Source organism: Capricornis sumatraensis, chromosome 13 (assembly GCF_032405125.1).
Source record: "Capricornis sumatraensis isolate serow.1 chromosome 13, serow.2, whole genome shotgun sequence".
NCBI lineage: Eukaryota > Metazoa > Chordata > Mammalia > Artiodactyla > Bovidae > Capricornis > Capricornis sumatraensis.
In genome coordinates, this window is record NC_091081.1 from 50,182,960 (window position 1) to 50,210,367 (window position 27,408).

General features: G+C 40.4%; 1 protein-coding gene across 2 annotated transcripts; it reads right to left on the reverse strand.

The window, feature by feature from the left end:
* Positions 1–3,320: 3,320 nt before the first annotated feature.
* SMIM8 (small integral membrane protein 8) lies at positions 3,321–14,102 on the reverse strand. Of its 2 annotated transcripts, XM_068985398.1 has the most exons (4): positions 14,054–14,102; positions 11,791–11,836; positions 5,618–5,775; positions 3,321–4,017 (listed from the first exon to the last, which is right to left on the reverse strand). In XM_068985398.1, exons 3-4 carry the CDS (start codon positions 5,750–5,752, stop codon positions 3,859–3,861), a joined length of 294 nt encoding a protein of 97 aa, XP_068841499.1. In that variant the 5' UTR covers positions 5,753–5,775; positions 11,791–11,836; positions 14,054–14,102; the 3' UTR covers positions 3,321–3,858. The 2 variants fall into 2 exon arrangements, with proteins under 2 accessions (XP_068841499.1, XP_068841501.1); XM_068985400.1 differs by lacking the exon at positions 11,791–11,836 and having other exon boundaries at positions 14,054–14,086.
* Positions 14,103–27,408: the final 13,306 nt, after the last annotated feature.

The window sequence follows — 27,408 nt, forward strand, 5'->3', positions numbered from 1 at the left end:
AACAGCTGCTCCCTCCTAGTCTAGATTAAATTGTTAACTTACTTAGCAACTGTTGCTAGGTAAGACAAGCTTTGCTCATAAAAGCAACTAGAAATAATGACAAAAGGCAGCATGGTACACCTCTTCATTTCCCAGATACTTCCTATATGTTTCCTTCTGCTGCTGTAACAAATGTCTACATACTTGGTGGCTTAAAACCACACAAATTCATTCTCTTGCAGTTCTGGAGGTCAGAAGTCCACAACAGTGTCGGCAGAACTGGTTCCTTCTAGAGGTTTCGGGGAGAATCTGTTTCCTTGCCTTTTCCAGCTTCCAGAGACCGTCCCCATTCCTTGGCCCATGGACTTGCATCAACATAGCCTCTTATCCTCCTGTTTGCAGGGTGACATTGCTTCTTCCTCTCATCATCTGCCTCGCTCTTATAAGGACTTCTGTGATTATATCACGCCCACCCAAATAATAAAGGGTCATTTCCTATTTCAAATCCTGAACTTAATCATCTGTCAAGTTCCTTCTGCCATGTTTTTTTTTTTTTTTCCCAGTCATGTCTGACTCTTTGTGACCCCCACTGGACTGCAGCATGCCAGGCTACCCTGTACTTCACTCTCTCTCTCTCATGTCCATTAAGTCAATGATACCATCCAACCATCTCATCTTCTGTCACCCCCTTCTCCTCCTGCCCTCAATCTTTCCCAGCATCAGGGTCTTTTCCAATGAGTTTCTTTCAAGGAGCAAGCATCTTTTAATTTCATGGCTGCAATCACCATCTGCATGATTTGGGAGCCCAAAAGAATAAAGCCTGTCACTGTTTTGTTTCCCTACCTATTTGCCATGAAGTGATGGGACTGGATGCCACGATCTTAGTTTTTTGAATGTTGAGTTTTAAGCCAGCTTTTTCACTCTCCTTTCACCTTCACCAAGAAGCTCTAGTTGTTCTTCACTTTCTGCCATTAGGGTGGTGTCATCTGTATATCTGAGGTTATTGGTATAACCTTGACCCTTCTGTCGTATAATGGAACATGTTTACAGGTTCTGGAATTAGGATTCAAACATCTCTAGGGTGGTGTGGGAAAAGAGGTGTATTATTCAGTCTACCATACTTTCTGTTAAATGGTTTACTTAAAGAATTGATTTTTTAGGCCATAACAAAAAAAAAGGGAGTTTAATTTTTTTTTTAGGTTATCTATCATGCTTTTGTGTCAGGACAATAAAACAATAAAATCACACAGTACCTTAAAGGAAAAATTATTTTCAGTAAGCAAGCACTCAGAACTACTAAGGTTGGCTTTTAAAATCATAGTTAATTCATTTGTTGTCCTTGTTTTAAAATGGAAAGAACTGCATCTCAAGAATCCCCTCCTTGCCTAGAAAACTGGGACGGATTGGTTGCCTTACAGAAGATAAGGCTATTAAACAATAAATAACTTCACTGTTTACACTGGGAAATTTTTAACAACTAAACTGCTTGCTCTTCTGGGCAAATGGCTCTTTTATCAGAAAAAATTACTTCCCTGGGCTGAGGTTGCTTGCTGCTTACCAGTAGTTCATTTATCAATACTTGCTTCAGGACAATCTATTATGTTACAGTTTGCCCGAACTCAACCAGATTCCTGCACTGGAAAACATTCCTCCTACCAGACTCCAAGATGCTGTAAACATCTTGCCCTGAGCATCCCCTCCTTAGACCACTGACTTTATCTCATTTTCCTTTAGAGAAGGAATGAAAACATCCACAGCCAAGCAGTCTTCGACACTGCACATAGAAGACTGTGCTACACAACTTGTAACAGACCTATGAACAGTATCACAGTTAGGTTGAAAGTGAAAGTGAAGTCGCTCAGTCCTGTCCCAACTCTTTGCAACACCATGGACTGTACCCTACCAGGCTCCTCTGTACATGGAATTTTCCAGGCAAGAATACTGGAGTTGGTTGCCATTTTCTTCTCCAGGGGATCTTCCCAACCTACGGAATAAACCCGGGTCTCCCACATTGTAGGCAGACACTTCTACCATCTAAGCCACCAGGGAAGTTAGGTTGTTTCTAAAATTCAATGGAATTCTTCCCTTGCACTATTTTTTGCAGCTGTGCAACTGCTACCCTGGTTCACTCACACACAGTCACGTGGTTTAAGGCTGCCCTCTGCCCAGTTCCTGCAGCCCTTCTTTGCTGCAATAACCTCTTGATAGCTCACTAATACTTCCCCCACCAAACAGTAACTTCTTTTGTTGAGTATTAGAAGAACTCTAATGATGATGATGTGGCATTAAATGCATAAGTTGAAAACAGAACTCTAGTTCTTTACCAGCCAACAGCAAAAGATAATACTTTAAATTAAAAGGCACTGTATATCACCTAAGTGTGTTTAAACTGTATGAAGTGTACTACATAGAGAGACCTCACAAAGAAATATTTAAGGGTCAGTAATAAAGATTTAATTTAGTTGCATACAGATAACTTAATTAGCTAAGCTCTTTAATATCTACAAATGAGACATAATTACTTTTTCATGTATCTTACAAAACTACCATAAAGCACTGGAAATTAAATCTTACATTATGATGATAAACACTGCCTGAGAAATTATTTCACTTGTTAATAATAAATGAAACAAAATTTCAGAGACAAGATTTATTTACTAAGATGCAATTCCAATGATTTGGAGAATGTGGTAAATATCTAGAAATAAAACACATCTAGAACAAACTCCCATGGACGGAGGAGCCTGGTGGGCTGCAGTCCATGGGGTCACTGCGAGTCGGACACGACTTGAGTGACTTCACTTTCACTTTTCACTTTCATGAACTGGAGAAGGAAATGGAAACCCACTCCAGTGTTCTTGCCTGGAGAATCCCAGGGACAGGGAAGTCTGGTGGGCTGCTGTCTATGGGGTCGCACAGAGTTGGACAATGACTGAAGTGACTTAGCAGCAGCCGCAGCAGAACCTTTATCAGAAAGGTATAAGATAAACCCCACATGCTTATGGTTACTTTAAATCTAGACCTTATCTACTGAGCAGTTCTAGTTTTCAAGTAACCATAAGAACATTCGGTCTTACATTTACAGTATCATTGCAACATTAAATTACAATGATAACAATGAATGAAATAACAATGAAATACAAATAACAATGAAATACAAGTAACAATGAAATAATAAATTACAATGAAAACAAAATAAATAATTTAGTTGTAGTCAAATAAAAACATCATACTCAGTATAACATACTGTCTGGTTATTTTTTTTAAAGGAAAACTCAAATTACTCTGGGTTATTCTTTCATGTAATCTTTATTTTAGTAATTGAGTGGGAGTATCTTTTCAACTAAAATAAAAATCTGGACCAAAATTAGCTGAAATGGAAAACTGAAATATATGACCCATCTGTAATTCTGTAAAAACTGTTTTTAACTGCAAGCTTTATAATAATTTATAATCATTTTCTTCTTCACCAGGTAGAAAAAGAGCACTGCCTTTGCAAATAGCAAAACTAAACCGTCATAACAGCTGTAAATGAACATTCCCCTTAAAATATTAACAATACCATGGAAATTTAAGAGCAGCAGTACTTTTATTGGACAGAACTTTATAATTTACAAAAACGACTTCCATTCTCATGGCACTTTTTAAAAGAGGATTTAATAAAATTAAAATACTGAACAGCTCTTTCTGTGGAAAAAAGAATGCGATAACGGCTGCTATTTTGAAAGGACAACATTCTCTCTAGGGGTCTGGCTGCAATCGCCATCCTTCTTCCTCAGCAGCATCTTTTGGAACAACAAACAAGACACTGTGTGGTCCTAATCTTCAGCTGAAGATTTCAGAGCCCCCGTAAACCTTCATCTGCAGCAGCCAGCTCAGTTAATCCCATTTAGACGTTTTCCTCCTCATGTAACTGTGTCCCTCACTATCAATAGCTTCATAGAGGTCCTTCTCATTCTCCCGCGTCGCATGTAGGTAACCGATATAAGCCACGCAGAGCGCAAGGGTTATTAATCCGAAAGCCATTACAGGTTTGTTCTGTCAAAAAAAAAAATCACAAGGTCTCAATAAGACCAATCATTTGAGGAGACTCAAATATTTCCTGCACTTTCTCCTCGTCATGCCAAGGCTTTAGTACCACACCAGCATTCCTAGGGTAAAATTCCATTTCTAACATTTATCCATTTCTTTATTCAGTTAACTCAACTCCTGATAACTTAGAGACTATGGAAGACTCTTCCTTCTTCTCTTCACAGCTGGGACATCTCCGACCTTCACCTTTAGAAGGAAATTGGTCCGGTGCTCAGTTTTCAGTTACCTATGTTGTGAAGAAGTTGCTTAACTTTTTTGGGCCCAAGTTTTCCATCTGCAAACCTTAAATTTGTTATTTTTATTAAGAAGTGAGGAATGAAGTCTACATGCTTTTCTTGTCACCCAGGATCATGAAAAACTGGCAGAAAGCCTTTCATGTTATATACCAGGTACAGCAAAACAGACACACCCTTCTCTGGGAACTTATTCTGTTACCTCAAGAAACACAGTCATAGAACAGATATGCTGTTACAATAACTCTGATTTGCTGTGTAAAATCCAAGACCCTAAGAGGCAAAGGGATGCTACTTTGATTTTTTTTTTTTTTTGGTCACACCACACACTTTTGGGGATTTTAGTTCCCCAGCCAGGGATTGAACGTGGGCCCTTGGCAGTGAGTAGGCAGAGTACTAACTACTGGACAGCTAAGGAATTCCTGAATTTTTTTAAAAAGAGCTTTTAAATTCTGTATTTTCTGCTTCTGTCATTATTTCTGTTTCTGTTTCACTACTATTCTTAATCATCAAAAAAATCAAGGTCAAACTTTTTCAGTGGGATGGACATCTGAGAAAGGCCACTCACTCAGAGCAGCTTACTTTTGCAGTTCTTGAACTGTACTTGGCAAGTAAAAAAACACATTAGTTCAAAGTTTTTAAAACAGTCTACCTTGATTTAATGATTTGATTGCTAAATTGACCTATTTAACTTTCTATACTGGTAACTAATGTTATTAAAATTCTAATCAAATTCAAACATTTAAGTAAATTTTATGACTCGATCTGCATTTTTCAAAAAATAAAACTTAACAAATCAAATGTATTCAGTAACTTGCTACAAAAATATGATTAGCTAACTCCCTAACAGTGTATAAATGCATGTTTTCATATTTTTCAATATATGTTTGCTAAATCTCCTAGGTTAAAATATTATTAATAAGCCTAGGATTATAGACTGATCAGATTTTCATTCTGTTTTCTTTGTTTCAATGGAAGGTCTTATTTACTTAATAGTACCCAGTCAAACAAGTTTCCTTAAAATCAATGCAGCTATTAAAATAAAATTTTAAACAGGAATTTGATCAGTTGATTAAAATTCAACTATTTACCATTTAAATTCTCAAACACCCTCAGAATAATTAATTTTATATGTATATTTAGTGAAACAGCATTTAAGATTTTCCTTCCATCTGCTTCTTAACCAGAGAGGTCTTACTAGTTAACATCAAATTTCCATGATAAAATCAAATGTTACAGGAAAATTAGAACTTTCTATTTCTGAAAGCCTAGGTAAAGTGAACATAAAGTCTTATCCTGGATGTATTTCTTACAGGTTTAATGAAGAGCTCTGGATTCACAGCTCGAAATAAGGTTGTGGTGCGGACCCCTCTGAGCCCTACGTTTCCCAGGTCTTTCTCCTTGGGCGGCTCCTTTTTAAAGGCTGGAGGCTCAGGTGCTGAAGACATCTTGACTAACGATGATTTAATACCTAAAAATAAAATAAAAGACTTTTTTCCCTTCAAAGTTACGTTTTTCTGATAATGCTCTTAAAAAAAATCATTCTACATTCAGTCTTTTTTTCGAATTCCAGTCTAGATATATACCAAAAGTGACAGTCAATTCTTTTATTACTTTGTATAATATGTACTTTGTAAATGGCCTTTAGGTTTTGTTTGGTAAAATGGTTATTTTTCATCTCATGGAACTAGTGAGGTAGGCAAAAGTCGTTTTCCTACTTTCCCAGGAGCCTACGGAATTTGTTTGCTGGTATGAGTCACGCTGTATCTTGCTTATATGAAGGGGGTACTAAGGGTAGGAATGGCCAGTGGGTTATCCACACCTTCTTAATTTCCTTCCATTTTCACCTTTCCTCACCTTCCAACAGCCCTTTCAGGACACCGCCCTAAGAAGCATGCACATTCTTCTGCTCCATTCCTCCCACTCTCCCTCCCACCCCTCCGCCTCCCTCCACTGGGTCACCCCAGCACCAGCGCCATGCAGGAGGGGTGAGCAGCTGCTGTCCTTACTCCTCCTCCATCACCCGCTCTCTGGCAACAAACACTATGCTACCTCCTTAATTAATTACTCAGGATCTATCCTAATAGATCCAAGTATGTCTTTTGGCTTCTGGTTCTCTATCGCCTGCTCTCTGGCAACAAACTATGCTACCTCCTTAATTAATTACTCAGGATCTATCCTAATAGATCCAAGTATGTCTTTTGGCTTCCATTTCTCCCTGCTAGAATGTCAACACTTTGTGAATATTTTTTTCTTCTACATACTGCTGGGCAAAAGGTTATTCTTACCAATCCTGCCACCGAATGCTGGTGGGGTGGGTGGGGGGAATTTTGGAAGGGAAAAGATAGGTAAAGAAAACTTTCTAAAGAACGGCTGAGATTCATGACAATATAATAAAATTCTTTGGGGGAAATGGCGAACCCTCAGTAAATGTTATGAAATGAGAGTCAAACACTCATGTTTAAACACTTGTTGGGGCTTTGTTTATTCAAGTATTAAGTTTTCCATTTTACAGTCTTTTATAAAAGCAATATTTCTCCACCTTATTACTTATGGAGAAACTTGGGAGTTCAGTTTTTTCAAAAGTGAAAAAGATTAGTCAATGAGAAAACTCAACACATGTGATTCAAACACAGGAGTGTCCTGGGCAGAGAAGGTGTCCATCAGCAAGAGGATCTTGCTTTTCACTTCTTTCTTCCTCTTGCCAACCATTCTCAGTTATTCATCAAATAAACCTCATGTTCTCTAGACATGTATACTGGCTTCATCATCACTGGGGAGCAAATGAACATTTCTGAAGCCCTGGGGGTTAACTGACTTGCCAATGACAAGTGGTCTCATCTCTTCTGACCATGATGCATTACAGCAGAAAAGAATGATCATCAACCTCTATATACCTCTTCTTTGAAGTCCACTTTGGACATAATTATATGAGGTAACAACTCATAAAACAGTTCAATAGCATTTAACACATCATTCAAGCAGTAACTAGCAATTTTTTAAAAACTTCAACAACATTCAAGTTACTAATTTTCTCTATTGGAACAGTGATTTTTTTCCACTACAGACAGCTTCTGAAACAATTCCATAATATGCCTGAAATCTGTTCAGCCAGCACAAGCTTCCAACACATCATGCCCAAGGTTACCAAAAAACTCTAGTGTTTTCTCCTGAACCAGGGGTCCACTCACATGCACATTTCTTAGCTGAATTTCTTGAAACTGTAAACTGAATAAAAATGCACAAACTTAAAGTTGCAAGATAAGTTTTATTTGGGGATCTTACTGAGGTCTATCACCTGGGAGATAGCCTCTCAGCTATATATATATTGTATTTGCACAAGATTCTCTCTTTCCTTAGCTGAACCTACATTTACTTTGATGAAACAAGTAAATAAGCAGTCAAGGTAGTATTTATTATACTGTAAACTCTAGACACCAATATTTCATTTATGTTAAACTGTTCATGTTAAACTCTTTGCCAGAAATGACAATTAAAGAATACATAGGCTGGAAACTACTGCAAATGTTTATTGAAAGGGACTTTTACAAATTAAAGGGTTTCCCTGGTAGCTCAGATAGTAAACAATCCACCTGCAATACAAGAGACCCCTTTTCAATTCCTGGGTCAGGAAGATCCGCTGGAGAAAGGATAGGCTACCCACTCTGGTATTCTGGACTGGAGAATTCCATGGACTGTATAGTCCATGGGGTCACAAAGGGTCGGAAATGACTGAGTGACTAAGTGTGTGCACGCGCATGCACACACACACCCCCCTTACATTTATGAAAATAATTATACAAGTATTATTTTAGTTAAATATAAAACTATGTATTTATTATTCTTAGTACTGGTCAGTGCATTTCTATTACAGTATGGCAAAATACTCCATAAATATGGCAAATCTTTGATTTGGAAATTATTTTAGAATCTTACACTTTAGAACTACTGACTTTAATTCATGCATAAATGTGGAGCTGGACCATAATGAAAACTGAGTGCTGAAGAATTGATGCTTTGGAACCGTGGTGTTGGAGAAGACTCTTGAAAATCCCTTGAACTGCAGAGATATCAAACCAGACAATTCTAAAGGAAATCAGTCCTGAATATTCATTGGAAGGACTGATGTTGAAGCTGAAGCTCCAATACTTTGGCCACCTGATGCGAAGAACTGACTCACTGGAAATGACCCTGATGCTGGGAGACTGAAGGCAGGAGGAAAAAGAGGATGACAGAGGATGAGATCGTTGGATGGTACCACCAACTAGATGAACATGAGTTTCAGCAAGCTCCAGGAGATGGTGATGAACAGGGAAGCCTGGCGTGCTGCAGTCAACGGGGTCGCAAAGAGTCAGACACGACTGTGACTGAACTGAATGATTGACTGATACTTTAAATAAAAAGAGACAGATTACTGAGGCCAAAAAGGGACTTATTAGGTAAGAATCTGTAATAAGAACAGAACAAAATGAGACTTTTCATGTCAGAGAGTGTTCTTTTATATCCCCACACACGCCTGGCACACAGAACAGTAGGAATATGACTGTGAAGGACATGCACGATGTGGTGGCTGAGTAAGTACATAAAATGCAAACCTTAGTGGTTTCTTCACAGGTGTGTTAATCAGAGCTGATATAAGTTCTAATTTTAAAAGCTACAGAACTAATCATAAATTCAAAGCACAGCAACAACCTATTCCAACAGAGTTACCATCTGACACACATCCATTGGAGCTTCTAAGTCTCCCCATCACTTTCTCCCACTTCTTCTCTCTTTTTTTTCCACCACTGCAAAGCACGAGGTAAATCACACTTACTTATTCGCATATGATATTGATCAATCTCTAGATATATTTGCTTTCAAGATGAGTTTATTCTTAAGCCAGGATCCACATTTATTGTGTTAAAAAGGGGACTCTCTCTCTCTAGTGTGCACACGCGCGTGCATGCACACACACACACAAACACACACGAGCAGGGATGATAGGAACTTGACACTGCACTGCTGCTGGCCAATTTGGTGATTAATTTCTGCACCGGCTGACCTCTAAAACACTCAATAAGTTAGGTATCCCAGGGGCCACCCCATGGCTGTGCAATCTGTCTAGGTGCCCCATTCTTATTCTTCTTCATTATTTTCCATCACCCATTTCTTGTTCCCTTAAATAAGAAACTGTGTACATAATTTTTTTTAATAGAAGAGACTTGCATTTTTCATACCTGCCTATAAAAAAAGATCTAAACTAAGCCGTATTTACTTCATACATCTCTCCGGGACAAAACACAAGTCTCTTCTACAACTGGTACTGGGAAAACTGGACAGCCACATGTAAAAGAATGAAACTAGAAGATTCTCTAACACCATACACAAACATAAACTTATGGATTAAAGACCTAAGTTTAAGACTGGATACTATAAAACGCTTAGAGGAAAATACAGGCAGAACATTCTTTGACATAAGTCTCAGCAATATCTTTTTGGATCCCAAAGGATCCACCCACTACAGTGATGAAAATAAAAACAAAAATAGACAAATGCAACCGAATTAACTTAAAAGCTTTTGCATAGCAAAGGAAACCATAAACAAAATGAAAAGACAACCAAATATGGGAAAAAAAATACTTACAAATCATGGAATCAAGGGATTAATCTCCAAACATACAAATAGCTCATGCAGCTCAATATCCAAAAAAAAAAGTCAAACCCAAACAAAAAATGGGCAGAAGACCTAAACAGACATTTCTGCAAAGAAGGGATACAGAAGGCCAAAACGCAGATGAAAAGGTGCTCAACACTGCTAACTATCAGAGTATCAAAATCACTGTGAGGTATCACCTAGCACTGTTCAGAACGTCCATCACTGAAAAATCTACAAATAATAAATGCTGGAGAGGATGTGGGGAAAAGGGAAACCTCCATCACTGTTTGTGAGAGTGTGAACTGGTGCAGCAGTATGGAGGCTTCTTAAAACACGAGCTACTATATGATCCAGCAAACCCACTCCTGCACATATAACCAGAGAAAACCATAATTCAAAAAGATACAAGCACCGCAGTGTTCACTGCAGCACTATTTACAACAGCCAAGACATGTAAGCAATCTAACTGTCCACCAACAGATGAATGGATAAAGATGTGGTACATATACACAATGGAATATTACTCAGTCCTAAAAAATGAAAGAAGAAAAGCTATGACAAACCTAGACAGCATATTAAAAAGCAGAGACCTTACTTTGCAGACAAAGGTCCATATAGTTAAAGCTATGATTATTCCAGAAGTCATGTATGGATGTGAGCGTTGGACTATAAAGAAGGTTGAATGCTGAAAAATTGATGCTTTTGAGCTGTGATGTTGGAGAAGACTCTTGAGAGTCCCTTGGACTGCAAGGAGATTCAACCAGTCCATCCTAAAGGAAATCAGTCCTGAATATTCACCAGAAGGACTGATGCTGAAGCTGAAACTCCAATACTCTGGACACCTGATGCGAAGAACTGACTCACTGGAAAAGACCCTTATGCTGGGAAAGACTGAAGGCAGGAGAAGAAGGGGACAACAAAGGATGAGATTGGCTGGATGGCATCACTGACTCAATGGACATGAGTTTGAGCAAGCTCTGGGAGATGGTGAAGGACAGGGAAGCCTGGTGTGCTGCAGTCCATGGGGTAGCAAAGATTTCGACACAACTGAGCAACTGAACAACAAAAAAATGAAATAATGCCATTTGCAGCAAAATGGATGGACCTAGAGATCATACTAAGCAAAGTAAGTCAAAAAAGAGAAAGACAAATACCATATGATATCACTTATACATGGAATCTAAATGATACAAACAAACTTATTTACAAAACAGAAACAGACTCACGGACATAGAAAACAAACTTATGGTTACAAAAAAGGGAATGGTAGCGTGGGATAAATTAGGAATCTGGGATTAACATACATGACTATATATAAAATAATCAGCAAGGATGTACTGTATAACACAGAGAGCTACACTCAATGTTTTGTAATAAACTATAAGGGAAAAGAATCTGAAAAAAAGTATGTATAACTAAATCATACATTGTGCTGTACACCTGTAGCTAACACAGCATTGCATATAAACTATACTCCAATCTTTTTTAAAAAAGATCTAAACTAAACTGCGTTTACTTCATACATCCTTCCCAGCAAAAGGTTCTTTACCTTTTCCTCCTGCCCTTTCTCTGGGGAAGGCAATAGGTGACGAGAGAGGAAGCATCAGCCTCTTTGTAGCAACGCCCTAAAGTGTGAGTGAAAATGGTGCCCCCAGAACAAATACACTGTGAGAGACGGTACAAAGATGATCTTAAGCAGCAGGAATTTTAAACCATTTTCTCTCCTTTATTAAAATTCTGCTCTGTGGGATAATCCAGAATGTACTTGGCAGCTGATACTAAACAATTTGTTGGCACAAAACTGGCATGACATAAAAATTAGACCATGATATAAAGAATATGACTTACTTTGGTGAAAAACTTAGTCCTTAGATATTCATTTTGAAATAAGCATCTGAACAGAAGATAAATGAAAAAAAAAAACAACGGTCAGAATCAGAGAATACTGGTGAGAAGGAATACCAGGAATTAAATAAAAGCCTTAGGGAATTATAAAATGACAAAATACTTTCAGGATATATAAATGTACTTGTTATTTTTGTTTCACATACCACACTATTTCAGAATTTAAGAAAATAACTTGAAGTTTGGGGCAGGACACCTTAAAAATAATTTGATTTAGAATAAACAAGTTCAGGGCAGAATCAGACAGCTTTCTGTCTTAAAGGAATGTACCATTGTTGCAAATTCCAACTTTGCTACCGATTAGGTGTATGTTTTTGAGTGACAACTTCTCTAAGCTTCAGTTTGCACTTTTATAAAAGGGATATTACCTATTGCATAGAATGACTTTGTAGATTAAATGAGGTAACATTTTTTAAAGGACATAACAGAAGTTCAACAAATGGTAGCTATTTTCATCTCCACCAATTAATTCAATCCTTTTTTCCATACAAATCTAAACCAAAAGAGATTGACTGTCTTTGCCCATGAAGAGTGAGATAATCCAGGTCACTCAAGTTCCAGCCAACCCCTGGTCCACCATACACCTGTAAATCACTAAGACTCAGCATTTGTAAGTCATTACAAGATTTCAGAAATGTAACAAAATGTTTTAATTGGAGTATAATTGCTTTACAGTGTTAGTTTCTGCTGCATAACAACAGTGAATCAACTATATGTATACATATATCCCCCCTCTCTTGAGCCTCCCACCCACCCTTGTCCACCCCTCTAGTCTCATAGAGCGCTGAAGTGAGCTTCCTGTGCTATCAGCAGCTTCCCACTAGCGATTTTACAAGGTAGCCTATGTGTGTCAGTGCTGCTCTCTCCATCTGTCTCACCCTCCCCTTCCCAGCCCCCCTCACCATCCACAGTCTGTTCTCCACATCTGTCTCTCTGTTCCTGTCCTGCGAATGGCTTCATCAGTACCATTTTCTAGACTCCATATACATGCATTAATATACAATATTTGTTTTTCTCTCTCTGATTTTCTCCACTCTGTATGACAGACTCCAGGTTCAACCACTTCTCTACAAATGACCCAATTTAGTTCATTTTTATGGCTGAGTAATATTCCAACCGGAGAAGGCAATGGCACCCCATTCCAGTACTCTTGCCTGGAAAATCCCATGGATGGAGGAGCCTGGTAGGCTGCAGTCCATGGGATCGCTAGGAGTCGCACACAACTGAGCAGCTTCACTTTCACGCGCTGGAGAAGGAAATGGCAACCGACTCCAGTGTTCTTGCCTCGAGAATCCCAGGGATAGAGGGGCCTTGGTGGGCTGCCGGCTCTGGGGTTGCACAGAGTCTGACACGACCTAGCAGCAGCAGCAGCAGCAATATTCCAACAAAGCACAAAATTATAATCACTTAATTTTTTAAAATTTATTTTTAATTGAAGGATAATTGCTTTACAATACTGTTGGTTTCGGTCATACATCAACATGAATCAGATAGATACACATATGTCCCCTCCCTTTGGGGTTTTAAATTTTAAAGATGAACTGTGCATTTGTTGTTTTTAAGATAAAACAGGAGTTATTTTTTTTTTAATCCCTTGAAATTTACCATACCTAGAGACAGATATTGACAAAGAGTGTTATTTACAAAAGATGTTGCCAACAATCTGAGGGTGTAAAGTATTATTTGGGTCCGCTGCCTTCCCCATACTGTGGGACCTACACTACATCTTGCTATTAGTCAAAGACAGATGCCTTTGAAGCCTCCAGAAAAAGAAACTGCATTCACTTAAGTTCTAGACATTGTCTTGCAGGGGGCACACAGGACTGTAAACGCAGTTAAAAAGAAAAGAGGAACCTCACGTGAAAAAATTACAAAACCACTTTCCCCTAATTAGGAGTTTGGTGAGGTGGGATACCAAAAAACTATCCAGAAAATGAGAAGATTCTTTGGGTGGGGGTGTCCACGTATGGGGCGGGACACGGGCCCGTGGGGTCAGAAACCTCCAGATCCAGCTCTGGGAGTTCACCGAGTGGCGACGACTGTGCCGGGAAAGGGAGGGGCTCGAGAGAACGGCGACGAGTCCGAATCCACGCACCTGGGAGCGAGGTCCACAGGGCGGTCGGGCCCGCCAAAGCCAGGATCAAGACCGCTGTAGAGCGGCCACCTCGTCCCCGACCCCGCCACCCCAGCCCCTTCCGCCGCTCACCTGTCGCGGGGTCACCTCCTCTGCCCGCCCGCCGCACTCCATCTCGTCTCCTCCTGCGGGAGAGAGCGTCTCAGTGCACTCCGCAAACTCGGCGCTGCAGCGGCCCCTACAGCCTGGAGGCTGCGGCTCAGGGGCGCGGGAGTTGCGGCGATGAGTTTTGCGCCTCTCCTCAACATCCCTGGTCCTCCAGTCCAACGGAGGGATGGAGTTTGCAAGGGGCCTTTTAGGTTTCTTCCTTTTGTGCCTTATGTTTTCAGTCCCCTAGGTTCCAATAACTTTCCAGTTTCGCATGTGTGTTTTGTATAAGTAAAAGAAGAAATCACCTAGAACTACATTTATTTAATGGAAGGGGAAAGCTTTCTGATTTGGGAAAGAACACTTGAATCTGGTCTCCTCCGGGCCCCGTTTTATGGGCACAGTCTTTCAAATGCACAGTTAGTGCTCTGCCATTCTATTAGTACCTTGAAATTCCAAGATGTGGTTATGGTTGTGATTTTCACACACTTTGCTGATGGTGGTGGAGTGGGTTGCCATACCCTCCTCCAGGGGATCTTCCCAGCCCAAGGATCCAATCGGGCTCTCCTGCATTGCAGGCGGATTCTTCACTGTCTGAGCCACCAGGAAAGCCCCAAAACACTGGAGTGGGTAGCTTATCCCTTCTCCATGGGAACTTCCTGACTCAGGAATGGAACCAGGGTCTCCTGCATTGCAGAGAGATTCTTTACCAGTTGAGCTTCTAGGAAGCCCTAAATGCCAAATACCACTATGCAAAGAAAAGCACTTTTACTATCATGATCAACCTAAAGTGATCAAGTAAAAGAATAAGTGAAACCTAAGAACCTGTTTAATAAAAAAAAAGCATAAACTATAGGTAATTATAAGAGAGAAAAGCCTAAAGATCTTGTCAATTTAATGGATATGAGTACAATGCAAATGATATGAATAGACAATAGTTCTATTTTATGATGCTTTTAAGAAATTACTTTGAAGAATGATGCTAGTCTGAATGCAGCTTTTATAATCATGTTTTAAAATAGCATCATCAATATTTAATAATATTTAATGAGAGATCTGATATTTGCTAGGGTTAGGAGATTTTATATTTGATGGGATTAGCTTCATAAAACAAAGTTTCATCCATGAGAACATTCATTCAAGTTTACAAAAGTTGTCTGTTTTAATTAGAAGTTTCCAAAGTGTGCTCCAGGAACAATACTGGTGGTCTGTGAGCCCTTTCAAGGGAATCTCGTATGTGCTGGTGCATTTTTTTTCAGGCAAGAATTAATAGTTAATTTATAAGGTGTAATAAAATTATATTAACTTATTACTATAATGTTAATATGGTGTTTTGTCAAAGGCAGGGTTTGTTTTATTGCTGCTATAATTTTTATAAAATAAATGCTGGCTTCTTTTCCTTAGCATCAGTCCAAGTCAAAGTAGTTGATATAATTAATGTAGGTTCAGCATACAATTTTTATTTTCAGCTGCAAATAACTGAAAGTATCTCAAGTGTGAAAGGATCTGTATTGCCTCATGTAATTAGGTACAGGGAAGGGACTTGTTTGGGGAACAATGAGACATGGTACATCCATATATGCCAACAGGGCTCTCTTGTCTCATTTCTCTATGTGCTTCTTACATACACTTACTCCATGTCTTGGAGTAGGGTTCATCACGTTAAGGTTCATCCAAGTGGAAAGGGAGTTTTTCTAATCATCTATATAGCAAATCTCATAAAAGAGCTCTGACTGGCTTTCATGACTTTTGGGTCATGTACCGTTTTTCAGGACAAATTGCTGTGGACAGGAGGAAGGGGTACCATGGCTGGCCCAGCCTGGGTCAAGGTCATATCATCATACCTCCGAGATTTAGGATGGGGTAGAGGTACCGCTGCTGCTGCTGCTGCTGCTGCTGCTGCTGCTAAGTCATGTCAGTCATGTCCGAAACCCCATAGACAGCAGCCCACCAGGCTCCCATCCCTGGGATTCTTCAGGCAAGAATACTGGAGTGGGTTGCCATTGCCTTCTCCGGTAGAGGTACTAGGAAGACAAAACCAGCAGATTTCCACCTTACCAGTAGACCTGCTTTCTAGTCCAGATTACACAGAACTCCTGAGAAGCAGCAGCTGGCAGGGACCACGGAACAGAACTTTTCCACCAAGGGGTGCCACAGCCACGCCCTCACATGCTGGTGAGGGGATGTGTTCTTCTTATGGTGAGAGAAAGCCCAGAGTGAAAGAACTGGGTGGACCTGGTGCTGAACACACATGTGAGACTCCCGAGGGACTTGAAAAAAACAGTGTCACTACCTGCCACTATACAATATATTTCTTTATTGTCTTTCTTCTCCATTCTTCTTCATGTAAGCTCCATGAAGACATGAATGTGGAGTCCTATTCCAAGGCTACAGGTGCAAGACCTGGCATGAAGGCTACAGAAGGGGAGCCCAGAAACACGGTCACCTCCAGAAATGAATAAGCCCCTTTGTAACCGTTGTCAAAAGGCCCTCAATCATCACCAGCAAGCTTCCTGACTCCATATTAGGCAAAATGCCCACCTCAGTGCTCACCCGCTAGCACGCTAACCAATCACCTGATGCCAACCTCCAGCAGGAAATTTCTCTGTCTTGAGGCTATAAAAATCTCCTACCAACCCGTGAAGTGTTGGCTTTCCCAGTTCTGCCAGGAAGTCGGCCCGCTGTGTTTGCGGCACCCACATTACCTCTGCTGTTTACTCTTAATAAACTCACTCCCTTCTGAAATGCTCTGTGTCTGGAAATTCTTTTCCAACCTGCGCTAGGATTGCCATGACAATGAATACGCCATGAAAGCTCCATGGAGCTTCTTCAAGGAAGCTGCATGAAGGCTCTATATTTTGTTCATAGGTATATTTCCAGACATGAAGAGCTCCAGAAATACTCACTGAAGGGATGTTAAGTGGACTAGGGAGATGGTGAGGAGGAGGTTCCATGATGAAGAACAGCCAACCAACCCATTGTACTGTGCCCCTGGACCATGAGGAACGCTTTTCCAGAATGGAGTGCAAGTGAGATATTGTGAAAGGGGGCCTAGTGGAGGAGGGTAGAGCTGTTAGGATGGGCCTGCAGGCCCACAGTTGTGAAAGCAGAATCAAAATGGAGTTGGTATTGCTGAGAGAATGCTCTCAAATGGAGCCAGGAGGCCATCGAGAAAGTGTGACTTGACACACGTCTCAGCCTGGATGGAACCTGACTTTTGATCACTTACCATCTAAAGCAGGTGTCCAGAGAATCTGCCCAGTGTTCCAGAAACTCAAGATACTTATTGGATTTCCCTAAAATAACTAGTGATGGCCTATCCCTTAAGGACAAATATTTCCTTTCTTGGACTTGCCTGGTGAATTCACCTGCCAGTGCAGGAGACACAGATTTGATCCCTGGTCTGGGAAGATCCTACATGCTGCAAAGCAACTAACCCCTGTGCCACAACTACTGAGCTTGTGCTCTAGAGCCTGGGAGCTGCAACTACTAAGCCCATGTGCTACAACTACTGGAGCCTGCATGCTCTAGAGCCCATGCTCCCCAGCAAGACAAGCTACCACAGTGAGGAGCCTGAGCACCACAGCTCGAGAGTAGCTCCCACTCAGAGTAACGAGAGGAGAGCCCCCACAGCAATGAAGACCCAGCACAGCCAACATTAACTAATTGATGAAATTTTAAAAAATTTCCTTCCTTGCACCAAAGTCAATCATAATTATTGAACAATCTTATGGCTTTTGCTTTCATAAGTGTCTGAGTCTCTTCCCCAGAAGAGTCTTTCATTTGGTTTTATCTGAATCTGTCTCCCAAATTGTAATTTTTAAGACCCCTCAAAAAGCTCTTTGTTCTTTGCAGCCTTGATACTGATTATTGTTGGACATCAATTCTGTGACTACCTCCAATAGCAACCAAGGCTGCAGAACCTTCTCTCAACTGAGGCACAGATGTTTCATTCCTATATCAATCTGCTCCCATCATTGGTAAAAACACAAACAAATCCCCAAGTCCACCCTTCTTACTGTTCCACCCTTGCCCAAATCCAATTTCCACAAATAGGGGGAGCCCCCTGAGGTACAGAGGGGCCCATGCAAGGCTTTGCAACCTGCCTGTTTAACTAGCCATGCCCTTGGGTGCGGAGACCCTGAGATTTACAGGTAGGACAAATATGCCAGTGAAACACCAGAATCAATGTTCATGAGACCTTATTTTTATCTAGATGCTTGAAAAGCTTGGGATATTTGGGTTGTACTAGAAACTACTGTTTCCTGTACATATCTTTGAAATAAAGCAAATTTAATGTAGTTATAAAATGCAGTATATTTTAAAATTTACAAACATTTAGAGAGAGGTTGCAGAGCCTAACAGATGAATTCACAAGATGCTTAGTGTTTCTGAAGTCTTGTCAGTTGGTCTGACATCCACATACCCTCAGCATTTTCCCACATCAAGGGTTTGCAATCTGAGCAAGCGTCAGACTCGCTCAGAGGGCTTGTTAAAACACCACCTGTGACTGTGTGCTCAGTCACTCAGTCGTGTCCGACTTTTTGCCACCCCATGAACTGTGGCTGGCCAGGCTCCTCTGTCCATGGGATTTGCTGGGCAAGACTATTGGGGTGGGTTGCCATTTCTTCCTCTAGGGGATACTCCCAACCCAGGGATTGAACCTGCTTCAGTTACCAGTGTCTCAGAAAGGAGGTTTGGGGTGGGGCCTGAGAAATTCCACTGTAAGTTCCCAGGTGCTGCTGTTCCTCCTCCTTAGACCTCACCTTGGGAACCACATACATTCGTGGTGAGTCACTTTCCTTCTTCATCCGCCATGTAAGACATAACTGGTTTTTATAATATAGTTTCTACCCTGGGGAGAGGGATGCGTCATATTTTAACTCATCTTAAGAAATTCCTCTGGAGATTTATATGTCTGGCTGGATGAAGCCTCCAGCAAACCAGACAAAATGGCCATTACAGATGGTGGAAATTTAAATACAGTTGGTGTTGATCCTAGGTCTGCATGGATTAGGATCAGTGTAAATATAATCAAGTGAGTGGGATAATTTGGAGGGCAATGACATTTATCTCAAGAAGATGCTTCCTAAGCTTCAAAAACAAAATAGAGATTTGGACCTACTGCATAGCATAGAGAACTATAATCAATATTTTGTAACAACCTATAAGGGAAAAGAATCTGGATAAATATATATATGTGTATGCACATATATATGTATGTATGTATAATGGAATCATTTTGCTGTACACCTGAACTAACACAACATTGCAAATCAACTATACTTCAATTTAAATAAATGAACAGAGCTCTTAGGAAGATTAGAAACTCTATTCTAATTATTTTTAACTCTATCCTTTTAGGCCATAAAGCAAGTAATTGAGTTACTTTGATGCATAAAATATAATAAAGACCTTTATTGCAATGGCCCTAAAAGAATGTCATGACCTTGCTTAAACAAATAAGAAAATTCTCTTTAAGTTCGAATGAGAAAGATTCCCTTTTCTTCTATTTTCTTTGACTCTCTCTCTTTTCTCCTGTTCTTTCTTTAGTTTGAAAACACTTGGAGCTTTTCCTCAAGTAATGTGGAAGTTGTTATACAGCAGATGAGACACAGGGCAGGTTATTTGTGGATTACGGTAAGTGTTCTTATCCACAGGAAAGCTGTGAAGTAAGGTAACCTGGTGACAAGCTAAGTGCTTTTCTGGATTAATGACAACATTAATGTTGTTAAAATCCACAGTGAAAAGGCAAAGCAAGAGGCCAGCCTCCGTGTGAACAGGAGTAGAGGTTTTCTAAACTGATCCAGAGGCTTGCTCTATTTCTGTTTTTTGTTTGTTTGTTTTAAATTAATTTTTACTGGAGAATACTTGCTTTACAATGTTGTGTTAGTTTCGGCTTTACAGCAAAGTGAATCAGCCATGTATGCTCACTTGCGACCCTATGGACTGTAGCCTGCAGGCTCCTCTGTCTATGGGATTTTCCAGGCAAGAATACTAGAGTGGGTTGCCATTTCCTTCTCCAGGAGATCTTCCCAACCCAGAAATCAAACCTGTGTCTCCTGCATCTCCTGCATTGGCAGGCGGGTTCTTTACCACTCTGAGCCACCTGGGAAGAACCCCTTTATTTTGGACTTCCTTCTCATTCAGGGCTCCACAGTACATTAAGTAGAGTTCCCTAATCTATACAGTATGTTCTCATTAGTTATCTATTTTATACATAGTATCAATAATGTATATATGCCAATCCCAGTCTTCCAGTTCATCCCACATACCCCTTTCCCTGCTTGGTAGCCATATATTTATCCTTGACTTCTGTGTCTCTGTTTCTGCTTTGTAAATAGGATCATCTACACTGTTTTTCTAGATTCCACATATATGCGTTAATATACCATATTTGGGGTTTTTCTTACTAACTTCACTCTGTCTGACATTCTCTAGGTCCACCCACATCTCTACAAATGATCCAATTTCTGTTCTAGATCAATCAGACTCTATCACTCACTCCAAGCAACCAAGAGTGTCTGTCTCTCTTCAAACCACGCAGATGTACTCTGTAGCCTATTACCAAACTTACAGACATTTAGAGAGAGGTCCTGGAGTCTAACAGATCATCATGAACATCATATTGTACAGCGTGTGTTTGCAGAAAGGATGCACAGCTTTGATCAATTAACTGAGTGGGCAGGCAGAGTAAGAGTGCTCTGCCACTAGTGCCTGGATGCCTGATGGGATGAAGCCAAGTCACACAGGCACAGAGTAACAGAAGGCGCGTGAATTGAGGCAAACAGAGTAACAGGATTGTGTAATTATGAGGAATTATTTCTTTTTGTCCAGATTTTCTTTAAGATTGTCGGTATACTTATTTTCTATAGCAAGCATTAAATATAAACTGGTGATAGAATTTAGATCTTTCTTTTACTCACTTCTATTCTTTCTTCCCAGGTGGCTCGGTGGTAAAGAATCCACCTGCCAGTGCAGGAGACATGGGTCTGATCTCTGGGTTGAGAAGATCCACTGGAGAAGGAAATGGCAACTCACTCCAGTACTCCTGCCTGGAAAATCCCATGGACAGAGGAACCTGGTGGGCTAAAGTCATGGGGTTGCAAAGAGTTGGATACAACTGAGTGACTGAGCGCACACATATGGTGCTAGAATTTAGACTTCTATTTGCCTCTATTTTTAAAATAATCTTCTTGTTTAATTAAAAGAAAGTATACTAATCCTAAGTGAACAGCTTGATGGATTCTTACCAAGTGTACACACTCAAGTGACCACCACTTGAGTTAGGAGCTAGGATATCTCAGAATATCCCATAAGGGCATCTCAGAACCCTATCACACCTCCTCTCAGTCATATCCAGCCCCTTCTCTGGTAACTGGCATTTTTATTTTTATCACCATGTATTAATTTTTTAAACTTTTATGTTTTAAAATTCGTTCATATTAATGCACTTAGTCTGTTATTTATTTCCATTGCTACACAGTATTGCATTGTCCTGAGAAGTGAGATTTCCTGCCTCAACATGAACTTAACTAATGGGACTGATTGCTGAGACCACCCAGTGTCAATATGACAAGGAAGATACAATAGCAGGTCAATAAATTACATTACTATTTATATCAGGAAACTTTTTGCTAACCAATTAACAAGTGAACAGTTTTCCTGTCTAGGTAAACAACTCACTTACCAAGACAATGGTTTTATTTCTAGAAAACTCACCTGCAGAATGTCACTTTGCTATGACCACTCCTAAAATATGGTATCATGAATTTGACCCAATCCTAACCAGTTCCCTACCTTGAAAGACCTGCCATTAATCTTGTGAGCCCAGAATTCCAAACCCTAAAAACACTCTTCCCTAATTCCCTCATTACAAAGACTCTGTAAGCTTTGCTTGATTAACAGTTTTTCCTGGTAGTCTTTGTGAGGAGGTTGAAAATATGAATATGTCACAGTTCATGTACCCATTCTTATACTGGTGAACATTTGGGTATTTTTGGTTTGAGACTGTTATGAATATTAGCGTATTTTGATGCACATATATACACACTTGGCATTAGAACTGCTGAGTCATCAGTGGGTGTATGTTCAATTTACTACATTTAATAGTTTCCAAAGCAATTGCACCAATTTATACTCACCAGCAGTGTGTGAGAGTTTCAGTGTTGCACACTCCCACCAATATCTTTTCAATTTCAGTTATTCTGGTGGGTGTGTAGTGGTACTCTTGGCCTTCTCCTTTCTCTGCAGTGCCTGACACAATAGGCTAAAGATGCTAAACAGTCTCTGAGATTGCTATGAAGCTCTGACTCTGGGTGTCATAGTGTTAATTCTGTGTATACCCATATGCAGGCTGGGTGTAAAATTAACTGTGTGGAGAGTTGTACCATAAAGAAGGCTGAGCACCGAAAAACTGATGCTTTTGAGCTGTGGTACTGGAGAAGACTCTTGAGAGTCCCTTGGACTGCAAGGAGATCAAACCAGACAACCCTAAAGGAAATCAACCCTGAATATTCATAGGAAGGACTGATGCTGAAGCTGAAACTCCAATTCTTTGGCCACCTGATGTGAAGAGCAGACTCACTGGAAAAGACCCTGAAGCTGGGAAAGATTAAGGGCAAGAGGAGAAGGGGGCAACAGAAGATGAAGTGGTTGGATGGTATTACTGATTCCATGGACATGAGTTTGAGCAAATTCCAGGAGACAGTGAAGGACAGGGAAGCCTGGCATGCTGGAGTCCATGGAGTCCACAAAGAACCCAACATGACTTAGTGACTGAATAACAACAAATTATACTACAGGGAGCAAAAGGTAAGCATACTTAGGCATCAGAACTTAGAGGAGCGCAGAGCTGTCTTACATCCGTGTTTACTTTACAAAACACCATCTGCTGAAATGTTTTGGCAACACATGGAGTGGCCAAGCCACGGGCTCTAAGCCCTGAATGGAATTTCAAGTGTGTGCCTCTCATTAAAATCACACACACACAAAAGTCTGAGGTAAATTTTAATCTGGATGTGGTTTCGTTTTGATTTTTTAAAGTTTAGTGCAGGCACTGGAGGAAGTATTTGGCCCAATTATTTCATCTTCTATAGTTATATATGTATTAATATTTTTGCCCATCGATTGCATTGAAATAACCAGTAGCTCCTACTTTTAACCTATTGAGATCCCCTTTCATATGAGAATCTCGAATTGTTTCAACTATGACTCATTAGTCCTTTTTAACTGTAAATTTAACTTTTATTAAATGCCTATCACAGATCAGACATTGTTATCCAATACCTGCACATTGCTGCCGGATAATGGAGCTGACTCCTGAGCACATAATGAAGTTATAGTCAGTGAGTATTCCAGCCACCCTGGAGTGGGGGATACTTACTCGTGTATGTATCTATTTATATTTCATATTATTAATCTCCAGGGCACATTTACAGATTTCTATAGACTTTTCTATACACAGTGGGATTTTGTTGCCTGTACTTATGTCTCCTATTTAGAATCTAACTATCAAAATAGTATTATTTTTTGGAAGGATGGGAAGGCATGCAAGGATTAAATTAGGAACCATTTGACACAAATTGGTGGAGAAGATATAAATCTGTAGTTTGTTCTCCAATATCTGCATTAACATTTACGTATACACAAAGCCATTCATATTACTGTTTTTCTTAAAGAAAATTCAAATAATAAAGGGAGAGAAATGAAAACCTAGGTTTATTTGGCATACAAGTGTAATATCTGTTACACTATGTATACTTTGAACATATCCTGGTGGCTCTAAATGTTTTCTGATACTGCATACTTGTTTTCTTAAGTAGAGGCATGTAAAATAGGGCCTTCTAACTGAAGACTTGACAACTAGAAAAATCAAGTAGAGGGACTTCCCTGGTGGTCCAGTGGCTAAGAGTCCTGACTCCTAGCACAGGGGGCCTGGGTTTGATCCCTGGTCAGGGAACTAGATACAGCATGCCACAGCCAAGATTGAAGATCCCACCTGCTGCAGCTAAGACCCAACACAGCCAATATATATTATAAAGGAAACTCAACCAGAGCTAGAGGCATATGCATTGATTAACTTAGAGCCCACTCAAACCCAGAAAATTCTGAAAGCCTGGTGCCTGGGGAATGTGTGACTTCCTTTTATTTAGGAAAAACAGTATCTCAAACAGGAAAGCAATATCTCCTGGCTATGGAAAATGCTTACAAAAAACCTGATGCTCTAAGTGCAAATATTGAAAAGGTGAGTGCTTTCAGTGACCTGGGGGGCAGATGTGGTTTCTGAGCTGGGTCTCTGCTGATGACTGCCTGGTGTGGGGCAAGCCCACTGTGCCACTGGACCCAGAAAGGGCTGATTTAGGAGGAGTTACAATCAGGAAAGGGCTTCCCCGGTGGCTAAGATGGTAAAGAATCTGCCTGAAATGCAGAACACCCAAGTTCGACTCCTGTGTCAGGAAGACTCCCTGAAGGAGGGCATGGCTACCCATGCCTGGTGAATCCCATGGATAGAGGAGCCCGGTGGGCTAGTCTGTGGGGTCACAAAGAGTCGGACATGACTGAGCAACTAACACTTACACAATCAGGAGATGATGCTCATATTTTCATTTGAAAATTCACTTTAGATATAGAAATGTGACCTTCCCAACTCCTCAGATATTCTGTATCCATGAGGCATTTTTCCTCAATCCTTTCCTACTTCAGTCAGAAGTTGAATGAATCACCAATGGCACCAGAATAAGAGGCAGCAGCTCAGGATACAAAGCCCTTTGGCTCATTCTTACCAGAACCTGAAACCTAGGAAGCACTATACTGCTCTCAACAACCATTACTGAGAAATATCTAGGAAGGGGAGGGATAAATTAGGAGTATGGGATTAACATACACATCTCTCTCTCTCTTTAGTCGCTAAGTCGTGTCTGACTCTTACAACCACATAGATTGTTGCCTGCCAGGCTCCTCTGTCCATGGGATTCTCCAGGCAAGGGTACTGGAGTGGGTTGCCATTTCCTTCTCCAGGGGATCTTCCCGACCCAGGAATCAAACCCAGGTCTCCTGCATTGCAGGCAGATTCTTTACCAACTGAGCTATGAATGAGAGTGAAAATGAAGTCGCTCAGTTGTGTCCGACTCTTTGTGACTCCATGGACTGTAGCTCGCCAGGCTCCTTGGTCCATGGGGTTTTCCAGGCAAGAGTACTGGAATGGGTTGCCATTTCCTTCTCCAGAGGATCTTTCCCATTCAGGGATTGAACCCCAGGTCTCCCGCATTATAGGCAGACGTTTTACCGTCTGAGCCACCAGGGAAGCCCTAATACTATGAATACTATTATATAAAATAGATAAGCAACAAGGATCTACTGTATAGCACAGGGAACTCTACTCGATATTCTGTAACAACCTAAAAGGGAAAAGAATCTGAAAAAATGTATGTATGACTGAATCATCGTGCTGTATGCCTGAAACTAATGCAATATTGTAAATCAATTATGCTCCAATAAATAAACAAATGAGAAATACTTATTGTGTTCCTGGAGTCGTTCTAAATGCTAAAAATCTTCCATGAGCTCCTGATATAACTGAGGATTGCATGTTAGAAAGAGACAGTAGGGACTTCCCTGGTGGTCCAGTGGTTAAGACTGTGCCTCCACGGTGACAGGTTCAATCCCTGATCGGGGAACTAACAGCTTGCATTATAAGAATGAAATTTGAGGCAACTTTGTCTCAGAGTTCACCCATGTATATATCCACATGTACCCCTTTTCCTCCTGAGGAAAAAAATATTTTCTCAGGAGGAAAAAAAAAAAAAAGAATGAAATTAGAACACTCTAACACCATACACAAAAACAAACTCAGAATGAATTAAAGACCTAAATGTAAGGCCACATACTATAGAATTCTTAGAGGAAAACATAGGCAGAACACTTTTTGACATAAATTGCAGCAATATCTTTTTTGATCCACCTCTTAAAGTAATAAAAAATAGAAAAAAATGAACAAATGGCACCTAATTAAACCCAAAAGCTTTTGTCCAGCAAGGGAAACCATAAACAAAATGAAAAAACAACCTATAGAATGGAAGAAAATATTTGCAAAGAGATGGACAAGGGATAAATCTCCCAATATACAAACAGCTCATGCCGCTCAACAACAAACAAAAATACAGTTGAAAAATGGGCAGATCTAAATAGACATTTCTCCAAAGAAGACATGCAGATGGTCAACAAACACATGAAAAGATGCTCAACATCACTAATTATTAGAGAAATACAAATCAAAACCACAATGAAGTATCACCTCACACCAGGCAGAATGACCATCATCAAAACATCTACAAACAATAAAAGCTGGAGAGGGTGTGGAGAAAAAAGAATCCTCTTACACTGTTGGTAGGAATGTAAATTGGTGAAGCCACAATGGAGAAGAGTATGGAGGTTCCTTAAAAAACTGAAAATAACCTGTTTGGGAAAAGCATCTTGTGAACTTGTTTGGAAATCAGTGATTTTTAGAAGATGGCTGCTCTAAATCTACAGATCCTGCATTTCAGTTGGAACATTTCCAGCCTCCAGCATCTGGTCCCATCACTTCATGGAAATAGATGAGGAAACAGTGGAAACAGTGTCAGACTTTATTTTGGGGGGGCTCAAAAATCACTGCAGATGGTGACTGCAACCATGAAATTAAAAGACGCTTACTCCTTGGAAGAAAAGTTATGACCAATCTAGATAGCATATTCAAAAGCAGAGACATTACTTTGCTGACTAAGGTCCGTCTGGTCAAGGCTCTGGTTTTTCCAGTGGTCATGTATGGATGTGAGAGTTGGACTGTGAAGAAGGCTGAGCACCGAAGAATTGATGCTTTTGAACTGTGGTGTTGGAGAAGACTCTTGAGAGTCCCTTGGACTGCAAGGAGATCCAACCAGTCCTTTCTGAAGATCAGCCCTGGGATTTCTTTGGAAGGAATGATGCTAAAGCTGAAACTCCAGTACTTTGGCCACCTCACGTGAAGAGTTGACTCGTTGGAAAAGACTCTGATGCTGGGAGGGATTGGGGGCAGGAGGAGAAGGGGACGGCAGAGGATGAGATGGCTGGATGGCATCACTGACTCGATGGACGTGAGTCTGGGTGAACTCCGGCAGTTGGTGATGGACAGGTAGGCCTGGCGTGCTGTGATTCATGGGGTCACAAAGAGTCGGACACGACTAACTGACTGAACTGAACTGAACTGATATATAAAATTTTGAGCATTACTTTACTAGCATGTGAGATGAGTGCAATTGTACAGTAGTTTGAGCATTCTTTGGCATTGCCTTTCTTTGGGATTGGAATGAAAACTGACCTTT